At 46.6% G+C, this 22,067-nt stretch overlaps 1 protein-coding gene across 6 annotated transcripts in view; it reads left to right on the top strand.

The window, feature by feature from the left end:
- MKNK1 (MAPK interacting serine/threonine kinase 1) overlaps positions 1-20,474 on the top strand; it is a 43,338-nt gene extending 22,864 nt beyond the window's left edge. For 5 of the 6 annotated variants that reach the window (XM_070405048.1, XM_070405050.1, XM_070405049.1 and 2 more), the window contains 10 exons: positions 1,039-1,136; positions 3,824-3,903; positions 5,468-5,541; positions 7,778-7,882; positions 11,120-11,175; positions 14,606-14,701; positions 16,264-16,458; positions 17,107-17,271; positions 18,408-18,451; positions 19,806-20,474. In XM_070405048.1, coding sequence (XP_070261149.1) covers positions 1,039-1,136; positions 3,824-3,903; positions 5,468-5,541; positions 7,778-7,882; positions 11,120-11,175; positions 14,606-14,701; positions 16,264-16,458; positions 17,107-17,271; positions 18,408-18,451; positions 19,806-20,040 — 1,148 coding nt within the window. In that variant the 3' untranslated portion in view covers positions 20,041-20,474. The remainder of the gene's footprint in view (positions 1-1,038; positions 1,137-3,823; positions 3,904-5,467; positions 5,542-7,777; positions 7,883-11,119; positions 11,176-14,605; positions 14,702-16,263; positions 16,459-17,106; positions 17,272-18,407; positions 18,452-19,805) is intronic. The other variant, XM_070405053.1, reaches the window with a different exon arrangement.
- Positions 20,475-22,067: the final 1,593 nt, after the last annotated feature.

Here is a 22,067-nt window from a genome sequence, read left to right as displayed (position 1 = left end):
CAAGGATGGCTTGTGCAATTATAGGGCTTCTCATGACTCAGAGTGATAAAACCTAATTTCATGGTTAAAAAGTATTCTGCTCAGTCTGTGGGTTTAAGTGCTAGGCTGCCTCAAGAGGAAGAAGTCTCAGAATGGAGGCCAAGGGAAAAGGAGGCCAGCTCAGCAGAGACTCTGATGGCGCTGTAGCTTCCTTTGAAAGAGCTCAAAGAGCTTGTGCTATTTGTGAGCTTGGGCAGGCCACCTAAATGTTCTTTCAACCCAAGCCTATTACTCTGTGAGAACCGCTCTGACTCAGCACCCTAAAAACCTCGAGGCTTCCGTTTACATTTATGTCTGTCTCCTGTTTCCTGTGGGTGACTTTTGGAAACTTCTCAAAAACCTCCAGAGAGGATCCTTTGTGTGTGGTATAAAATAAAACAAGGTTTTATTCCCCTTTGTATCACCAATGCCTAGCACAGAGCTGGGCACACAGTAGATGCTCAGCAAATGAGTAAGTGAATGCATGGTGTCCATTCAAATTACACCCCTTCTATGAGGATCCCCCAGATTCTCTGAACAGATAGATATAACCTTTCCCTTTCCTGGCTCCTTTTTGCTATGTCTTGTCCTCTCTCTGATAGTATTTCCCACTGTCTGGTTTATTCTGGGGTCATTTGTGTACGTGTCTGTCTTCCCCATTGAATTGTGATTCTCAAAGAGCAGGGACTATATTTTATTCCTTGCTTTGTCCCTATTGTGAATCTAATATGCTGTCTGATACGTAGTAGGTGCTCTGGAAATATGTGTGTGAATAGAAACCCTTCCACTGACCTCATCTCTAAAATGGGGAACAGGATGTCTTCTATGTGATCTAGTTGTTGAGAAACTGAGTCCTGAAATGGCCAGGAAAGCTAATGGTCTTCCTCGTCACCGCACTGGGGAGTCACCATGTGCCTGTGTTGTCAGACCAAGGAAGCTGAGTAACAGAAGCTCTTCTTTCCATCTTAACTTGCAAAGGGTGATTCATCCTGTTATTTCTCTCATCCATTTCATCTCTAGATGTGTACAAGCTGACCTCTGAATTGCTTGGAGAGGGAGCCTATGCCAAAGTTCAAGGAGCTGTGAGCCTACAGAACGGCCAAGAGTATGCTGTCAAAGTGAGTGTCTCATCTGGATGTCTGGCTTTACTTTGTACATAGTCCTAAACCAAATAAATTTCATATTCCCCGATGTGGTGGCTCAGTAAGATTTGGGGCTCCAAAGCTATATTTGCTGAATTCAAATGTTGGTTTCTCTACTTGCTGTGTGCCATTAGGCAAGTTACTTAGCCTATCTGTCCTTCAGTTTCCTCATCTGTAAAATAGATGTAATAATAGAACCTATATATTATTTTTTGTGAGGATTAAAGAAGTTAATATGTGCAAAGGGCTTGAAACAATGCCTGGCTCATGGTATTAATGCTTCTTATTAATCTGACAAATGAAATTAGCTTCAGGGAGTAAACAAACAGATTTGGAATGAGACAACCCACCTGAATCTCTTTTGACAAACTACTACTATTTGACTTTGGTAAAGTCACTGAAAATCCTTGAACCTCAGTTCCCACATCTCCAAAATGAAGATATTAATACCTTTCTGACTCATGGATTGGTTATGAAGATGAAAATAAAAATGAACTGGTATCAGTAGAAACATTTTACAAATGACAGAATGCTCTACAAGTGATGTAGAGTATCATGATCACGAGGACGAAGCACTGAGCTGTGGGACAGGAGAGGTGGCTTCTAGCTGTGTGATCTTGGAATGGCTCACTTCACCCCTCTGAGCTTTCATGTGCTGACCTCGTATGGAAAAAGAGATGGATTGAGAGCAGTGGTTCTCAAAGACCCTGCATCAGGGTCTATGTATTTTTACCAAGTTTCCAAGTGATTCTAATATCCACCAAAGTTTGAGAATCACTGATCTAGAAACAGGTCTTATTGATTCTAAGGGGGCAATTCAGACTTATTTCAAATCATCCACCTGAGCCACCAGGTCTAAGCACTGCCTCATATGAGCAGACTCAGCCAAATTGACTCCTGGAAGAAGTGTGTTTTTTAACGAATATGCTATAGTCCCAGCTGTGGATTTAGTAAGGGGAAAACTTCTGCTAAGCCATGTTCCTTTTTGCTGGAGTATTGTTTCATATGGTAACAAAAGTACTGCCTCAATTCCTTTTTGGAAACTGATCAGTATAAATTACAAGTAATTTTTTAAAAAAAAAAATATGCCTTAAGTGTGGTAAAAACTGCAAATGTCAATTGATTTTCAAATGTCTGAATACATTTATGGATGACAGACCTATTTCTTCAAAATTGGCTCACAAGAGGAAAACCAGGCCCTTCCTCCATGTCCCCTGGCATCTTTGGGCAAAGACGGACCCTGGCTTGGCAATTCTTGGATTTCAGCAGTTCTGCCCATGTCTCTGGTGTTCCTTGAAAACTCCCTAGAGATGGGCTGCTTCTCGCCACATGGCTGCACAATATTTGGTTTTATTAGGGCTTTCCCTATAAGCATCCAACTGATAAGCACTAGAGTCTCAGGGTGGGAATGAAATTTCAAGATAATCTAGTCTGAATATCCTCTATAACTCCTCAGATAGTTGTACCATGTTCTGCTCCCCCATCTCTAGCATTAGGAGTGCATTACCTCCTCAGAAAAAATTATGCCATTGCTAGATAGCTTGCCTGCTCAAAAGTTCTTCCTGACTTTGATCTGAAATATTTGGTGAACGAATGAGCTGAGTAGCTTCTGTGCCCCAGCACTACGTACACCTCTCTGTGCAGAAAACGGTCCCAGAGGTTTACTAACAGACATGGACTTATTTAGAAAATTGCATTGGTCATGGATGTGTGTGCTACAACATATTGGAGAAGTTTGCAGTGTTCTACACAGCATCCTTGGAGTGAAGGAACAGGATGTCATCATCTGCTGCCTGCTCATCTGGGACTGTGAAGCAGAGCCAGCTCTGCAGAGCAGCAGTTTGGGACTCTGGGTGGGTCCGAAGACATGTTCAGAGTCAGCCACTCCCTGTGCAAACTACCTGCTCATCTGTTGGCTCACCCATTCCTTCAGTCAGTTCTTGCTAAGCATCTCCAAATACAGGTGGGGAGTGGGGGCATCCCACAGTACCATAGAGATAAGGCCTCCGGCTTCTACTGAGAGAAGACGGGTAGGATACAGGCCAGTATAGGGTAGCAAGGGCTTCGGAGGCAGCTCTAGGCTTGAATTCCAGCCCTGCCACCTATCAGAGCTGTGGGCAAAATGTTTTTACCTCTTTCTATCTTTTGGGATTTGTTGTAAGGGTTAAGAGATTATGTACCTAAATGACTTAATACAGTGCCTGCCAAAGGGTAAATTCTCGGATGAACTGCAGAGGTGGCATTGACCTGGGCCCTTCATTGCCCCTTGCTCTTCCTCCGGCACTAGGAGATCCTTCATTAGAGCTTATAAATTCTTACCCGAAAGGCAAAAAGAGATATCCTTGGAATAAGAACTGGATAGAGATAGCTCTTTGTCTTGCTGGCTGCCTCAGTCTCCCCTGGGCAGCTGGGGACAGCCCTCAGAGGCTTCCGTGGAGTTGTGTTTGGCCAGAGTCACACAGCCCAGCCAGGCTGGAAAGCCCTCGGGCCCGTCTGCAGCTTTGCTGACAGAGCCACAGGGCCTATGTCACCAAGTCCTACTCCAGACTTGTGCTTGTAACTGACTTGGGCTAAATGTAGCCGTTCGTTCTGCCAGAGGGCTCCTGCTGAGGGGTGTTTTGAGTTTAGGTGGGAATATTTGACAGATGTTGTTCTTCCCATAGATCATCGAAAAACAAGCAGGGCACAGTCGGAGTAGGGTATTTCGAGAGGTGGAGACGCTATATCAGTGTCAAGGAAACAAGTGAGTATAGTGTTGTGCTAGTTGCTGCTTCTCTGGGGGGATGCGTGGCCGCAGAAAAAGGTTCTTTCTTACCATCTCCTGACCTGAGCTCTCACTCCTTCCCCCACAACTGCATATAACTCCTTGTCTTCCAATGTTTAGAAAAAATAGAGAGGAGAAATAACAGCAGCAAATAAGCTATCTCCCATTTAGGCTGAAATACTATAAATATCAGCAGTTCAGGCCCATTAGATGAGTGAGCAATCTGAATGAGTGCCCGGGACAAAAATCGGGTTTTATTTCTTTCAAGTGCCTGTGGAAACTAGGCTGCCTGAGTGTTGCCTAGTGGAAACTTTTAGGAACCTGCTGTGATTAATGGATGAGGATGATGAGAACTATTAAGAATATTTGCTGCTGTTTTCTGTTCCTATGATAGTTACATATGTGCAGCTACTACTGAGGGTCGTGAGACCTGGTCTAACCTCTGTGCTTGACAGCTGGGCCAAGGTGCTCTCCAGCCCTGTCTGAGCCTGCTCACCACCAGCTCCAAATGAGTGGCTCTCCCGCTGTGGCTTTAAATCAGGGTCACCTCTAAGACTTCGCTTTCCCCTTTCTTTCTCTCCGTGGTAGGGTCAGCAGGGAGCCAGTGGCCCGGTATTGATGGCTTTGTCATTAAGCTTGGAGGATGGGGGCTGCTGTTGATTTAACTCCAGGCACTGCCTCTACAATCTTCTTTCAAATTAGGCCATTTTGGCCATCTTATTTGGACGCCTTCGCACTAGTAAAAGCCTGGTGTCTCCCAAAGTGGTCAGCATTTTTTTATGAGGGACAGATTTTTATTTTCAGCCTGCAGCTTCTGAGTTCAGCATTAGAGACTCTACTTGGTTTATTTCGTTCTTTAAAAGAAAAAAAGCCCCAACACCTTCGATATCCAGGCTGGTGGCTTCCCTACTGAGTTACAAGACGACCTTGTTGGCGGAGCACGGTAATGCTCAGGCAGACAGGAGTGCTCACCGGGGAAGGCCACAAGTGCTACGGTGGCCGGGAACACGGTGTTTCATTAAGCAGCGCTTAGCAGTTAGGGTCTAGCGGTGCCTACGTTAGGCCCCAAGTCTATTTGACAGATGTTTCCATTTTCTCCAGGCAATGTAAATACTGCCCCGTGATTTATGGGCAAGAGGGAGGGCAAGTAATTATTTGCTGCTTGCCTCCAGGACACACACCTACTATTCAGTGTTATTAGCCGCAATTGCTTCCAGTCGGCTGCAGATTTTATTCAGTTTAATGTGACCAGGACTTTTTTATAACTCTACCTAGTGGGTTTTAGGGTTGGGGTTTGACAGCACAGACTTGGTGAAAACACCAGAGACTAAACATTATGGAAAGATAAGGTGACCTGAGTCTTGCTAACACCATTGGCTGCTTCTCAAACATGGGTCTTTAATAAGCATTCTGATTTCAAGTTGATTTCTGCCCTGTTACAGGGCGTTGTATATTTTTTTTCATTGTATATTTGCAAAATGGGCTTTAATATATAATACCATTTTTCCTTTTTTCCCTTTCCTCCTATTTTTCCCTATTTAAGGAACATTTTGGAGCTGATTGAATTCTTTGAAGATGACACAAGGTTTTACTTGGTCTTTGAGAAATTGCAAGGAGGTACTTACTGTTGAGTATGTGTTTGGACTTCTGATTAAGACCCAGGGTGGTGATCATCCATCATGAATCCCAGAGACTTCTAAAATGAGTCAAGCTAATAAAAAGGATGAAGGACTTAAAACTGCCCTTGATTTGGGAGAAGGGAGGCCGGAGGGAAGGATGATAATTAGCATTTTGCAGAGCTTAGAATGTCACCTGTGTGGGCATTCTATAAATGCCTTCTCATTATAATGGGGCTCATAAATAGATACATGTAGTCATCAATTTATCAATCCATGTTTTGACACATTCACTATTTAACAATTAATTGTGGGTGGGAGCTCCTACATACATTGTGAAGTCCAGAAAGGCTCACCAGGGGAGAGGAGGGTCCCATTGTTTAGGATACAGACCCAGGATAGAGAAGAGGCCTGAGAACGTGCCAACCTTCAGTTAGAATGATGCCATTCTTGACCATCACCACTACTGCCATCACCTACACACACAATCACTGGGATGCTTGCGGAAGTTGCTTTTCTGACAAAGAGAAGGAGATAGAGAAGCACTTGTCCTCCCCATCACTCACCCAACCCTAGATCACATTTGCAAGGTGAAGGTTAGGGAGGATGTCTGAGTGGAGGACTATGATGGTTAAAAGACCATGCTTCAGAAACCAGCAAAGCTAAGTTTCAGTCTAGCTTCATCACTTACCTTGGGCAAGTCACTAAACCTTTCCAAACAGTATTCTTTCATCCGTAAAATAGGGATAATGACAGCACCTACCTCCTTGGGATGCTGTGAAGATTAAATGAGATGATTCATGGGAAATGCTTAGCTCAGTGCCTGGTAGGAACTAAGGGTTTAATAATTATCAACAGTTAATATTATTAAAATAATTGGCTATGATGGGGACTAGCTGAGAAGTGTGTTACACTCCACCTTCCTTTTTAACAAGTTTGGAAACAGGAGACTCACTGCAGCAAGGCAAACCTGAGATCTAGCCAGGAGCTGGTTTTCTTGGAATGTTTCCTAACATGTTGAGATCCCTTGATTGTTTCATCTGGCAAGTGAAAGATCTTTAATCTCATGTCCGTGCCAAAGCCAGAATAAGTAAACATGTACCACTTTTAGGATGACACCTTCAGTCCAGAAATACTGGCTTCCAGTAGCGAGCATAGACCACATTGGAGCCAAGCCATATATATGCTAGTGCCTGTGCCTGCCCTGCCCCACCCAACAGCACCAGGACTTTGAATTACATGTTTTAATACTCGATGCCGCTGGGTCATCTGTACGTATCACTCAGAGAGCAACTCTACTGAAGCCAGACCCAATGGGTAAAGAGTGTGATTGGCTCAGGGCAACTCATCTGCCCAGCATTTGGGCCACAGGTCTTCCTGAGGGGAAGTCTGCACAGGTTCTGAGGCCCAACTTACTGGGCTTAAGTCCTGATGCCACCACTTACTGGTGTATGATCTTGAACAAATTGCTTAACCATTCCTGTCTTTGGGTTCCCTATCTATAAAATGGGGATAACTGTATTTTATACATTTCGTACAGTTGTGGTGAGGCTAAGATAATCTATTTAAAGAGCATTACACAGTGCTTGGCACATAGCAGCTACTCAATAAATGTTAGCCAACAAAATTTACTTGGTCTTTGAGAAATTGCAAGGAGGTACTTTGCTATTGAGTATATGTTTGGACTTCTAATTAAGGCCCGAGGTGATGATCATCCAACATGAAACTCAGAGACTTCTCAAACAAGTTGCCAACAAAATAATAATAATAATAATAATAATAATAATAATAAAGTTCAGGGGATAGCAGTTTTTTCTCTTTTTTAAAAAATCTTTGCATATCTGGTGAGGGTGTGGCATTTCTGTTTGTAGGCTCTGCTCTCATTTGGATCTAAAGTCAGAGGCAAAGGAGGAAAAATTCCTACAGAGAGGCCCCCTATCCCAGGTGGATTCACTTGTAGTTCTTTTTTATTCCAGAAGCCAAATGGCATTTACATATTTTGGTCATTTAAATAGTTGTTCTCACTCCCTTCTACTCATCATAGACAGTACAGAGGTTAGCAGTTCCGTTCTATTCAGTACAGTTTTGTGCTAGTACCTCCTCTGTGCCAGGAACCACACTTGGTGCTGGACATTCAGCAATGAATAAGCCTAAGTCCCCCACCCAAACCCGTGGACACTTGGCCTCTGACAAGTTAAGCCTGAAAAGGCATTTCCCTATGTTCCTCTGCTTCCCAGGCTCCATCCTGGCCCACATCCAGAAGCGGAAGCACTTCAACGAGCGAGAGGCCAGCCGCGTGGTACAGGATGTGGCTGCTGCCCTTGACTTCCTGCACACCAAAGGTAAGCCGAGCCTTTGCCTTGGTGGTGGGTTGGGCTAGGGCTAGGCAGTCTCTGGGGACCAAGGGAGCAAGGCAGGCCAGGCAGAGGGGCTGGGCCAAGAGCTGGTGCAGCTGGCAGGCCTGCCCATGAGGGTGAGGGGGAAACCAGGGTGCCTCCAGACTTCTGATGTGGATGGTGGATAGATGAGGACCTGTTTGGAATGATAAGGATTATGGAAGAAAGAGCAGGGAAGAGAACAATAAAATCCATGTTGAATCAGGTGTATGTGGGTGTGTGGATGTGGATGATTGTCTTTCCCTTTTCTAATGAAGAAGGCAAACCATGCATCATACAACCTCTCTAGTATAAATATGTGGATGTTATTCCTTCCGGCCTTATAAAAAACACCACCTATATTGGCATGATAGTATATATGTAGTTTTATATCTTGTTCACAATAAATGGAAAGTGCGTTTTTCTATTAACATGGTAAGGTCAAGGTATCTGTCGAACCTCACAATGGTAAAAGGCAGAGTTGCTAGTGTTTGAATTACACTTTGGTTTACAATACTTATTTAGGACTGATTATTTAAGAATTTTTTTTTTTGTAAATTAAATGTTTTTGCAAATTGGGTGTTTTTGTCCATTTCCATAAATATGTTTAATTATAGCATACATTTTTTAATTTGCCAAACAGCAGTGCCATGGAAATAATGATCTGGCTTTACCTTTTTACCAGCTAGAATAATGCCTACCCCACAGAGTTATGGAGAGAATTGTATCACCAACAGTAGTTAACACTTAGATAGCACTTATGTGCTGGGCACTGTTCTAATCCTTTCATCTGTACTTACATAATTGAGTGTGTCCTATGTGTGTGGACATATACAATATGGAGCATAGTACCTGGCACATAGTACATGGTTCTTCAATAATGTTATTTCCTCCATCCTTGTCCCCCACCTGGCATAAAGCATTTTTATTACTAATATTCCCTTAAAGCATTCTACCTGATGGGAATAATGTGTGACTTCACTCTGCTCCCTTCACTTTGGTGGATGTGGGCCCCTTGGTTGTGAGTACACAGGACCACTGTAGGCATTCTGCTCACGCACAGTGCAGGCTGGTGTGGCCTGGTGGGGAGGTTCTGGTTCCTTGATTCTACCCCACTTCTTCCAGTGGCTGGAGAGAGATCTGCACCCAGGCCATACCATGTTGGGGGCCTGACTTGTACATGGGATGAAATTTCCTAGAAGGGGGGTCTGTGCTTTCCGCAGCATGATGGATGGCAGTGGTTCTGTTTCTGAAAGCTGGGATGCATGTAGGTAACACCTGCCTGACAGAGATTTACAGCTGCTCCCCAAGCTGCCTCCATAGATTGCAAAACTGGGTCACGCTTTTTACAAGATCCATACCTTAGAGGGGAGTAAAGGGGGTTTTGTTTTTTATTTATTTATTTATTTTCAAGAATGCACTAAAGGGAACAGAGGCTGGTGGTGTCTGAGGAGTTCTGAAATGCTTGTTAGCATCTAGCTGGGCAGCTGCCCGTGTGCCTAGAAGTTGGAGGGGATGAAAAACGATTTCCAGCTGAACTTGGCTGTTTTCTAAATAACTTCACACCGGGAAGATGAATTGAGCAAGAGTGGGTCAGCCCGGAAACAAGTTCCATACTCTCAAATACTGGACACACTGCAGCTTAACCTCTGGGAAATGAACCGGAGTAGCTGGATGGCTGGTACGCTCATAGAGGCAGCCTATTATTACACAGGGCCCTCAGTTCCCAGGCTGGGGAACGCCTCGGCCATCAGCACCTATTTGGGGAGCAAGGCTCCATGTGTGGCTCATGATCCTTCTGTGGGAGCACTTGCTGTAATGGAAAATATCTTTCACTTTTAGTGCGGAGAGCTGCAGCCCGACTCAATTTGTGCAGCCTGGACTGAGTTGCTCTGGGTTCTCATTCAATTAGGTGACTGATGAAGTCATTGAGCCTGCTGGAGCTCAGGTTTTTCCTTTAGTGAAGAGCCTCCGGTGGGCTGGGCCTCTGTCACCTGCCAGGGAGTTGCAGGGCTGCCTGAGAGATGGATCACCCAAGGAGTTTTAGCAAAGCCGGCTCTGCTTTTTCCTGTTACCCAAGAATCCTCTGCTGCTCTCCAGTCCTTCCAAGCAGTAGCTGTTTGGCATTTGCTCAGCCTTGCAGCCCTTCTGTCTCTGCCTCATACATTCTGCAGGAGGAAAGACGAAGGGAGGTTTCTGGGTCTACCACTAGAATTCCATAGCCCTGCGAGTGGTCTTTGTCCCTGTCTTTGGTTGGAAGGTGGTTTTCCCCCAGGTGCCTTCATGGCCCAGTCAGTAGGTTGTTTTTTTTGTGTGTTTTTTTTTTTTTAATATATTCTATTGATTTTTTTACAGAGAGGAAGGGAGAGAGATAGAGAGTCAGAAACATCGATGAGAGAGAAACATCGATCAGCTGCCTCCTGCACATCTCCCACTGGAAATGTGCCCGCAACCAAGGTACATGCCCTTGACCGGAATCGAACCTGGGACCCTTCAGTCCGCAGGCCGAAGCTCTATCCAGTCAGTAGGTTTTAACCCCTCATGTGCTCAGCTACTATCTGCAGTCTCCTTCAGGAGGGCTGGCCAAAACGCAGGGGGAAGAGGGCTTATCTGAAGAACACCCATGGGCCCAAGCAGTCTCTGCTGTGCTCTGGCAGGACTGTCTCGGATATGCGGAGCAGGAGAGAAGGGAATCGGGGAAGCTTTGGGAGATTGTTCACTAACATGCGATCCTCTGAACATGAAGGAAGTCCCACTGACGGGATCTTTTTTTTTAATCGGCCACACAAGAAGAAATGAGGTAGAGCAGTCCCAGCCCCCTGAGATGCTCTTAAACAAGGCACTCATTATTTCAGCATAGCTGTTCCAAACATGGCTGTTTGCAGAGCTCTTTGCTCTGCTTCATGTTAGGCTTCTTATTCTTGGTTGTCCCCACAGTGCTGAGAGGTAGGCTGGCTGGGATTCATTTAGCCCTTCTCATCCTGCCAGACTTCTAAAGCTTCTGCTTCAAACCGACTTGCAGATTCAACGGCGCTTTTGGTTTGTCTATGGTTACTTCTGCCTCCTGCAGCTCGTTGACTTTTTAATGTACCATAATTGGGAATTAATCTGCGAACAACAGCATTTGGAAAAAATTAATTGTGTGTGGAATGTTTGATAATTATGTGCATATGTTAACTATTTCCTTGCTCTTTGTCATTTCAGGCATTGCTCACCGAGATCTGAAGCCAGAAAATATATTGTGTGAATCTGCAGAAAAGGTACTTAGGATGTTACAGTGTTTGCACTGATGCGGGGAAGCCACCTTGCTTTCAATATAGGTTGTTAGCAGTTTCCAGGATTAATCCTTGTCCCTTCTTTGCTGTTTCAGCAGTGTGATTGGCTTAATCCTGAGAGTTTGTAAAATATAGGAGACCCACACAAAATGAATGTTTTCTAGTCCAGTGCACATACCTTTTGAGCAGTTGATGGGACTCATAAACAACAACTTAATCTTACATGAAGCAAATCTCTGCCTATAAATGATGTTTCTATCATGGTATATATGTCACTAGAGGTGATAATTAGGAAGCAGTTCTTGAAATGAGTTTCTGTTTCTTTTTTTGTTGCCCATTAGAAAGTAAACATTTATACTTGGTGTTGAACAAATGCCATCTATTTTAAACTTTCCCTCAACTCAATCTACTAGTAAATGGAAGTGTTTGCATTTCCATCAGCATGTATAAATGTGCAGATTCTGTGTTTGGTAGGAAGGGTTTAGGCCCTGGTGGTTTTGATGGCCCACATTCATAGTTCTGTGTGTGTATACATGTGTGTATGCATGAACACATGTGTCTTGGTCTGAATTAAGGGATAGCTCACGCATGAGGAATGGCTGTGAGTGAATATGTGAGTCAACTTAGTACTTACAACTCTTGTGGGGAATAGTAATGTTTTAGCTCCAATATGATCTTGTGCCTTCCTGTCAATGACTCTGGCATTAAACTATATAATTTATTATTATTATGATTATTAATAATTATTATAGTCAACATTTGTAGTGCTTACAGTGTGTCAGCACTGTGTGGATATACTAAATATTTTATAACTATTTAGTATTTATAAAGTCTCATGAGATAGATACTATTATTATCTTCATTTTATGAATGAGGAAACTGAAACTTGCCCAAAGTCACACAGCTGATGAGTAGTAGACTATAGATTAAAACTCAGGTAGCCTGACCCAGACTCCATGAGTGCTCTGAGCTACTCTGTTCATGCTCTTTGTTTCATTTGATCTTCATGGCATGGATTTGTTGCCCTTTTATTATGGTTGAAAAATTAAAATTAAGAGAGACATTATGAAGAAAATTTAAAAAGGGTAAAGGGGCCCTGGCTGGTGGCTAAGTGGTTAGAGCATTGGCCCACATATCAAAGAGTTGCAGGTTTGATTCCCAGTCAGGGGCACATAGTACCTGGGTTGCAGGTTTATTAATTCCTGGTCCCGTTGGGGCGCATGCAGGAGGTAACCAATGATATGTTTTTCTTTCCCTCCCTTCCACTCCCTCTAAAAATTAATGGAAAAATATTCTTGGGTGAGGATTAACAAAAAAAAAAAGGAGGGGATTAAAAGGAGATTTGACTTGAGTAGTGAACACACAATACAACATACAGATGATATATAGAATTGTATACTTGAAACTTATATAGTTTTATTAACTAATATTACCCCATAAATTCAATAAAAATTTTAAGAAAGAAAAATAAAAGGATAACCCACAGAATGAGAGAAAAAAATTATGTCATATACCTGATAAGGGTTTAATATCCAAAATATATAAAGAATTTCTAACATCAAGAAGACAATCCAATTAAAAAATGGGCAAAAGACCTGAATAGACATTTTTCCAAAGAAGATATACAAATGGAAATAAGTACATGAAAAGATACTCAACATCCTTAATCATTAGGGAAATGCAATGAGATGCCACCTCACAACCTACCAGGATGGTTATAATTAAAAAAATGGAAAATAACAAGTGTTGATAAGGATGTAGAGAAATTGGAACCCTTGTATATTGCTGGTAGGAATGTAAAGTGGTGCAGCCACTGTGGAAAACAGTTTGGCAATTCCTTAAAAAGATAAATATAGGATTGCCATACCACTCAGCAATTCTACATCTATATTTATACCCCAAAGAATTGAAAACAGCCCGGCCAGCATGGGTCAGTGGTTGAGCATTGACCTATCAACCAGGAGGTCACAGTTCGATTCCCAGTAAGGGCACATGCCCGGGTTGTGGGCTTGATCCCCAGTAGGGGGTTGCAGGAGGCAGCTGATCAATGATTCTCTCTCATCATTGATCTCTCTCTCTCTCTCTCTCTTTCTCTCTGAAATCAATAAAAATATATTTTAAAAAAAGAATTGAAAACAGAGAGTTGAACTTCAACACCAGTGTTTCTTGCAGCATTATTCACAATAGCCAAAACCTGGAAACAACCCAAGTGTCCATCAACAAATGAATGGATTAACAAAATGTGGTATATACATACTAGTACAATGGAATATTACTCAGCCATGAAACAGAATGAAGTTCTGATATTGCTACCACATGGATGAACCTTTAAAACATTATATAAGCAAAATAAACCAGATATAAAAGAAAAAATGTTGGGTGATTCCACGTATATGAAATATCTGGGATAGATAAATTCATAGGGATGGAAAGTAGATTAGATGTTACTGGGGCTGGGGAGATGGGTGAATGGAGAGTTATGGCTTAATGGGCACAGAGTTTCTGTTTGGGATGATGGGAAAGTTTTGCAAACAGATGCTGGTAATGGTTGCACAACAGTGTGAGTGCAATTAATGCCACTAAATTGTACACTTAAAATGATTTAAATGGCATATTTTATGTTATATATATTTCATCACAATAAAAAAGAGAGGCTAAGTGAGGGGAAAAGAAAAGAAGAAAGAATGTAAGAGAAAGAAAAGGGAGGGAGGGGAAAATGAAGAGAGGGAGGAAAGAAGGAGAGGAGCAGTTGGGACTTGTCCAGGCTCCCCCAGGAGGTAAATGTCTGATCTGAGACTCACAGAACCAGCACATTTGACTCTGTGCTGCTTCCGCCACACAGGCCGTTCTCCTGCGTGCACACAAACCACCCTTCTGCGTGGCTCCAGAGATGACTCACGCTTTGTGTGGTCTCAGGCCAGCCATCCCGGTTTGCTCTGGCCTGAAGGAGGACTTACAGTGCTTAAACCGACAAAGTCCCACGCAAGCAAAGACAAGTTGGCCACCTAAGCCACCTGCGATGGCCAAGGGTTATTTTTCTCATAACTCCATTGCCCTCCACCGAATGGTCTGCAAGGAGTGTGTCAGGAATACATACTAACTTCTCTAACTTCTGTTTATCATCAAGAGTTCCATAGGTTTGCTGCTTGTCATATACTCAATTCATAGTAGCTTGACCATGTCGTGCAGGCATTTTCTCTTAGTCGGGAAATAGGCAAGGGCATGGGGAAGAGGACACCGTAGGATGAATCCTCAGGTGATGCCTAATTAACCCGAGGAGAGCAAACATGACTTGACAGGTAAAGCTGGGCTGCAGTGTGGCAGCCACATAACTGCACCCACATGGTCACCTTGGTCTCCTCATGGCCGTTGGTTTCTTGTATTTGTAACCTTCACGCTCTGCTTTCCTTTTTAGGTGTCTCCAGTGAAAATCTGTGACTTTGACTTGGGCAGTGGGGTGAAGTTGAATAACTCCTGCACCCCCATAACTACACCAGAGCTGACCACTCCGGTATGTATGACTGGGCACCCTGTGCCACCTCCTTCTGAGCTTCTATACATTTGGTGTGCCCCTGACCCAGAGCTCTGGAGTCCAGAACAGAGGGCTAAGGAAGGAAAGCGAGCATATCTGTACCTCTTCCTGCTGCCTGAGTTGTCACCTGGCTCACTGCTTGTCCTGATGCCGCCCTCTCTGCCCCAGTGCTTAGCTGCTGATGAAACTGACATTAGAGCTTTTAGCTTGGGGTGGGTCCTCTGCCAATGACGAGACAAATTACATCTATAAGAACAGGCTGAGCCCTGGATCCCAGCCCAGGTAAAGACAGACACCACTCCCAGGCCAGCCCTTTAGCACTCCCAGTGAAAGCTCTGAGAGTCCCATTCCCACTGCCGAAGTCGTGGCGCATCACCCAGGGATGGCGGATGCGGAGTGTGGCCTCCCTGTGGCAAGAACTGGGGTTCCAGGCTCTCTGCATGCAGGCTCGCACGGCTAAGTTGTTCTGTTGCTTCTCTCACTTCACACTTCATGCCCAGATGGTGCTGCTGGGAGCTACTTCTTCCTAAGACATCTCTGTACATGCTCGATTCTGTAATTATGATCCTTTTTGAGATTTGCTTGCTTTGTAAGTGAATTTTTCTAATAACCTTTATTAAAGACATGCATTTGACTATGTCCATGTCTTATTCTGAGCAACATTATTAGAAATGTTTGCTTATTAGCTTTTACAACACTGAGCTACCTTGTTCTCTAACTCATTAACTCTAATTGCCAATAACAGAGAAAATGTCCTTTCTTCACTTACCATCTTTCCATCAAATTAGTGTGTGTGTTGGAGGTGGGGGGTGGGGGCGGGTATCTCTTGGTGAACCTGAAATAATGAAGAGGGGAACAAAAAGCATTATTTATTTTTATTAGCAGTTTCTATGCAGGGATGCAAAGAAGGAATCCTGGATCTGGGCTTTGCCACTGATGTGCTTAAACAAATCCCTGTCCCATTCTAGGGCTTGGTTTTTCCCATCTGTAAATGGGAGAAGCAGGGAGACTGGATTTGTTCTAAGAGTTCTCCTAGCTATGATGGTCTCCTAATTCTAAATCCTTATGCGTGCTTGCTCTAAGCTTGCAGGGAAGCTTGGCAGGGCTTCACTTTAAGAAATCCTTGCTGCATGGAATCGATCTCCACAGGTCTCCCCCAGAGCTGTGCTTCTGATACATTGAAGTACCTGCGCATTAAGTGACTGGATAGAGAGCTGAGGCTGGGAGCGATTCCTGGAGCTTCTTGACCAGGGGTCTCTGCTTACTGGAGAAGGACCCGAAAAGAGAAGGTGACCTGGAGCTGGTCACATGGATCACGGGGATGATAGGACTCAGTTTCCCAATGCTCAGTTGGCCCAGCTTTTCTAAGTGTGTTGGTGGCATCAGGCGAGCTCTCTGGCTGGCTTTCCTCGCAGCTTCTTGCTCTGCAGCTCTATCCTTTTGCTCAAGTCCCATTACATTCTGCTCTTTGCCATCCCTCTCCCTGTGACTAAGCCTCTCTCTTCTCTGTCACTTCCTCTCCCCAACCCTGGCCCCCACAGTGTGGCTCTGCAGAGTACATGGCCCCGGAGGTGGTGGAGGTCTTCACGGACGAGGCCACGTTTTACGACAAGCGCTGTGACCTGTGGAGCCTGGGCGTGGTCCTCTACATCATGCTGAGTGGCTACCCCCCCTTTGTAGGTCACTGTGGGGCCGACTGTGGCTGGGACCGGGGAGAGGTCTGCAGGGTGTGCCAGGTGAGCGCAGTCCCAGGACCCACTGCAGAGCGGGGCTGGGGGCCAGCAGGGTTGCGGGATGCCAAGCGGGACTGGGTTTGGGGATTGCTCCTGATCTGGAAAGGGTTACATAGTGCCCCTTCCCTCTTTTATCCAAGGGCATCCACCAGGTGAAATAGAGATAATTGGGCAGTTAGCCCAGCCAGTTAGAGAAGATCATACCTGAGCTGAGTCTGAAAGGATGAGTGTGGCCTCAGGGGGAAAAGGGCAAGAAATACAAGTAGAAGAACAGCACAAGCAAAGACACGGGGGTTTACAAGGACACAGGTTTGAGTGTGTAGAGGGAAGAAGGTAGCATGTAAGGCTGATTGTGGTGAGAGATGAGAACCTAGAGGTTGCCAGGAGCCCATTCCTGGAGGCCCTGTGTGAAGGGCCAGGGGATCCAGGCTTTGTTCTATGGTTGATATTTCCCACGCATCACCCACCAGCCTGCCAAGTAGCATAGCCATCTGCCTGCCAAGGGCATTTTGTGTCATTTGATGATTTAGGAGAAAGTATGGGGAGTCTGTGGTGTACCCCAGCCACGCGCTGAGCTTCAGTTGCAGTCAGTTGGGCACAGAGTGACCAGGCCTGGCCAGTGTCACCTCAAGAGGAATCTTCTTTGCCTAGAATAAGCTGTTTGAGAGCATCCAGGAAGGCAAGTATGAGTTTCCTGACAAGGACTGGGCACACATCTCCAGTGACGCCAAAGACCTCATCTCCAAGCTCCTGGTTCGAGATGCAAAGCAGAGACTGAGCGCCGCCCAAGTTCTGCAGCACCCGTGGATGCAGGGGGTGAGTGGCCCAGGGAGGGGTGGCGTGCCACCTCCTCAGGCTGCAGTGTGGCCATGAGGAAGCTCTCAGACCTCAGCTGGAGGGAGATTGTACAGCAGTTTCAATTCCTGTGCACACAGAGTGAACTGACTCCTAACCCAGCCCCAGACTGAGTCCCACCCATACTGGTCGTACATTTGGCTCTAACCTTGGTCACAGACTAAGGCCTTCGCTGGCCCATGCTTCTCTGGAACAAACAGAGGCCTCTGGGGGATTCGGCAGAGGCATCCAGCCCAGGAAGCAGCCTGGTGTCATGGGGGCCTGCATTGCCATCCCCCTGTACGGAGACCATTAGCCGAGAGCACCCAGACGCAAGGCCTTGCTGCCTGCTTGCTGTGTGGCTGCATGAGGGGCACATATGGTCTCCTTGAGGTCCTGGGTCTGGGTGCATCTTGTCCAAAGGCAAATGGTGGCGTTTTCACCAAACTACCTAAAGTCTTCACTAGAAATCGTTTTTAACCATCCTCCTTAGTTATTGATGGGACCTGACTTCTGTCCACCAAGGGGTCTGCCGGACCTCCTGGGAGTCATTATATCTCAGCCTCAGTGGCCCCGACAGCCCCATGTTACAGGTGGGACCCAATCCAAGTGTCTCTCAGTGGTTCATTCCCAGCCACTCAGGAGTTGCTGTGTTTGAGTACTCACCACGTCAGACACTCACAATAGTGGAATGAGTTAGACCCAGTCCCTGTCTTCATGTTCTCATGGGGAGAGGGAAACAAGGGAGTAAGTGACAGGGTAGCGTGGCAGACGCTTGAGCACCAGTGGACAATGACCCACCTCTGCTTAGGACAGGCAGGGGTTGGGCGGTGGCAGGGGAGGGGGAATGTCTCACAGGGGAAGGGGCCCTAAAGCTGGGCCTTGGAAAATGGTTAGGACTTTGCCAGACAAAGGGCTCTCCATGCAGAGGCAACTGAGCTGAGGGCTGTTCCCTGCTTGTTCTCTCCTTGGAAGATCCGACCCTGCAGGCAGGCCTGGCCAAGTCCCTGTGCTGGGCCAGAGCCTGTAGTAACCTACCCACTCTGTGCTGGCATGGGTGGGGGCAGCTCTTGAAGGAGGGAGCAGCACTTACCCACAATCTATGCTTCCCATTCTAGCAAGCTCCAGAAAGGGGACTCCCCACGCCGCAAGTCCTCCAGAGGTAAATGCTCCCACACACCCAACACCCTTCCTTCTTTGGCTTTGACTTTCTCAAGCTCTCAGCCACATGGGATGGAGGTGGGGGTGGGGAGCCCATCGCTAGGCTCAGGCATCTTCCTGAGTGGCTCCCTGGCCTGCCTTCTCCCTGTTTCTCTTCCTCTCTTTACCCCCTGCAATAAATGTCTCACCCTCTTCTCTTCCTCCACCTGGATGGCTTCCCCAGCCCTCCAGCACCTTCACGGCTCCTCCCTGTGCTGTGTGCAGGAGAAAACCCTGTTTTGCATAAACACTTGAATCCTAATGGAAATCACCATTTGCAGCCCCTAAAACAGATCTTATCTGTGGGTTATTACAAGGTTTCCTTCTGCCACAGGTGGTTTGGTGAAAGTAGCAGGAATCGGGGGGTGCTGTAAGGTAGTAGCATCAATTGTGATGTAAATACTACTAGACAAACAATAATAATGGCCACTGTATAGTAAATACCACATGCCGGATATGGTACGAAGGACTGTACACAGATTATATCCATAAGCTTCACGATAAATTTCAGAGAGGTATTCTTATTACCCCATTTTATAGTTTAGAAAACTAAGGCATAGAAAGATGAAGTTCACTTATTCAAGGCCTTGGGAGTTCTACTTTGAACCCAGATCTGTTTGACGTTAGTGCCTTTTAACACTTAATCACATTCTTCGTGAGCACTGCCCTGTTCCCAAAGGGCCAGGGATAAAGCATTGTGGGAACCCCTCCAGGAACCAACCTTATGGCCAGTTTCTGGGAGTTCCACGGGGAAGTCTTACACCTTTACGTTCTCAGTTTCCTTGAGCTAGAATGTACTGCCCGGCTCATCCTACCTGACTCTCTAGAGCTGCATCCAGATGCTTTGAGGCTCCAAACCTCAGATCCACTTCAGCAGATTCATTCAGCACCCAAAGTGCCTGTGTGTGCCCGCCCTGAGCTGGCTGCTGGGGACGGACACAGAGGCCCAGCCCCTGCTCTTGGAGCTCCCTGCCCTGACGGGGGAGAAGAATACACACGGGTGGGTTCCATGTGCCCAACCCTCCCTCTGAGAGAGCTCTGTGCACAGCCGTGGAGGAGGGTGCGCTGAATGAATGGGGCATTTGTCCCGCAAGTCCAAGGACTGTAATTGAGGCTTAAAGCCATTCTGGCCTCAGTGAAGTCAGATTCCAGACCCATGCAAGAACGATTTTGCAGAAAGCAGTCCTATGCCGGCTCAGGAAAACCCCGTGGAAGTATGGACTGCAGCAGTTGGTGGGGGTGTGAGGGAGCTGGCCTGGCTGAGGCCGTTGAGTCCTGCCTCCCTTGTTTCTCTGCTTTTCCTTCTGTCCCTGCAGAAATAGCAGCACAATGGACCTGACGCTCTTCGCGGCCGAGGCCATCGCCCTTAACCGCCAGCTGTCTCAGCACGAGGAGAATGAACTGGCAGAGGAGTCCAAGGCACTGGCCCAGGGCTTCTGCTCTGTGAGGCTTTCTCCACCCTCCAAGTCACGCCTGGCCCGGCGGAGGGCCCTGACCCAGGCAGGCCGCAGTACGGACGAGGGGCCATGCCCCACACCCACAGCTCTCTGACCGACTCCAGTCACACCTTTCAGGCCCTAGGCCTCTCCAGGCATTGCCCCTTGGAAACCTGTGAGGCCAAAGTCTAGAGCCCACAGAGGGACCTGCTGTGGGGCTGGAGCCGCTTTCTCACCCACCGAGGCCCTGAGGTTCCCACCCAGCCCCCCATTTCCCCAGGGACCTCAAGGAAAAAGCTTTCTCCAAAGGGGTTGTCTTTGAAAAGGAAAGCAATCACTTGTCACTTTGCATAATCGCCTGAGGCAGGGACGTCTCTGCCGGGCTCCAGCCCACCTGCTCACCCGCCTGCAGATCCTGGATCAGGCTGCCAGCCTGCTCTCCTGAATGGGCAGCGGTGGCGGCTGGGGCTGCAGCCTTCAGGGAGCCAGCCTCAAGAAGCGTTAGCTGACAGAGGCCCTTCCCTCCCTGCACGGTCACCCCCCCCCCCCCTCCCCCCCCCCCCCCCCCCCCGACTCTGTCTGTCCTTCCACCTTCCTCTGTCCTCCGGATGTCCTCCCCCTGGGCTGAGCAAAGCCGTCCCCTCAATTCAGGGAAGGGCAGAGAGGCTTTGCATGCCGGAGCCAGATCAGTCTTCCAGTCCGTAGCACAGAGAAGCACATAATCTTTCTCTGCCGTGACCGAAATGTGTCCCTCATTTATCATCCTCTTCCTTGTTTGGGATTGCTGCTAAAGTCAGTATTATTTCGTTTTTAAACGTTTTTTTTTTAACCATGCTCCTCCAGCAAAGATGGGAGTTAAAACTCCCCGTTGCAAGCCCATGGACTAACTAGAGCACGCAGAGGCTCGCTCTTCTTTTCCTGAATGCCCATGCGTGTGAAAGGTTTTAATCAGCTGTTTCCTATTATTCTAATTGGTTTTAAGTGACTTAGAGACCGAGTCTGCTGCTGCCACTCAGGCCTGTTGTGGAAGGCAGCACAGGTCGGCCCGAGGCAGCCCAGCTGCGCAGTCTGAGGATGTGGTGCCGCTGCCTGCCCGGGAGCATGAAGGCGGACCTGGCATCAGATAAGCCGAGCTGCTGAGTTACCTAAAGAAAATCGATATGCATATCTCAGGCAGACATTTACACAGCACCACGCTGCTGTTATACATTGTGCTTGTTTGAATAAAGCTTTTAAATTGTAGCTGTGGCCTTCCTGGTAGTCCTTTCTTCACCTGCAAACTTAAAGAGGAGACCGGACCTCTAACTGTAGCACCTCATCGGGTTCACAAAACAAGGTGAAGGAGACATGATTGCTTTTCTTTTTCGGGTGAGGAAATGAGGGTCATCAAACATTGTCCATCTCCTAGGCCAGTGATGGCGAACCTTTTGAGCTCGGCGTGTCAGCATTTTGAAAAACCCTAACTTAACTCTGGTGCCGTCTCACATATAGAAATTTTTTGATATTTGCAACCATAGTAAAACAAAGATTTATATTTTTGATATTTATTTTATATATTGAAATGCCATTTAACAAAGAAAAATCAACCAAAAAAATGAGTTCACGTGTCAGAGGTTCGCCATCACTGCCCTAGTCTGTGCCAAGACCCAGAGGTGAGTAAGAAACAGCCTGTGCCTTTCAGGGTCTCCCCATCAGGTAAAAGGTGCTGTCAGCAGGCTGGCTTCAAAGCAGGCTTTAGCCGATGCACCCTCCACACAGCCCGGCCCACCACCCAAGTGGGAACAAAGTTCCCCTCTGTCTAAAGCAGCCCTTGAGGGTCCATTGTGTGCCGAGTTGGCAGCAAAGCAAAACGGCACCTCACATCCACAGCCTGCGTGTTCACCACGCAGGGGGCTCTTGTGTGCATGTCCCCTGTAATCTCAGAGCCAGGCTGGAAAGGACGAAGGCAGGGCCTTTATAAGTTCCCAAGGAGGTGTCAGGAGGGGGGTCTGAGTGTCAGGGCAGTGGACGGGCAGAGCAGAGCTGGGAGTGGGGACTAGGGACTCTTCACCCTGGGGGCGGCGATGGGCCCAGCCACCGCTGTCCTGTCCAGTGAGTGCCTCCGCGTGATGATGACACGCTTTCTGCTGGTAGTCTTCCCTC

This window comes from Myotis yumanensis, unplaced genomic scaffold (assembly GCF_028538775.1).
Source record: "Myotis yumanensis isolate MYYU_CA2020_CCGP unplaced genomic scaffold, mMyoYum1.0.hap1 SCAF_2, whole genome shotgun sequence".
NCBI lineage: Eukaryota > Metazoa > Chordata > Mammalia > Chiroptera > Vespertilionidae > Myotis > Myotis yumanensis.
The sequence above is the reverse complement of the archived record's forward strand: the minus strand, read 5'-3'. Positions and strand labels throughout refer to the sequence as shown.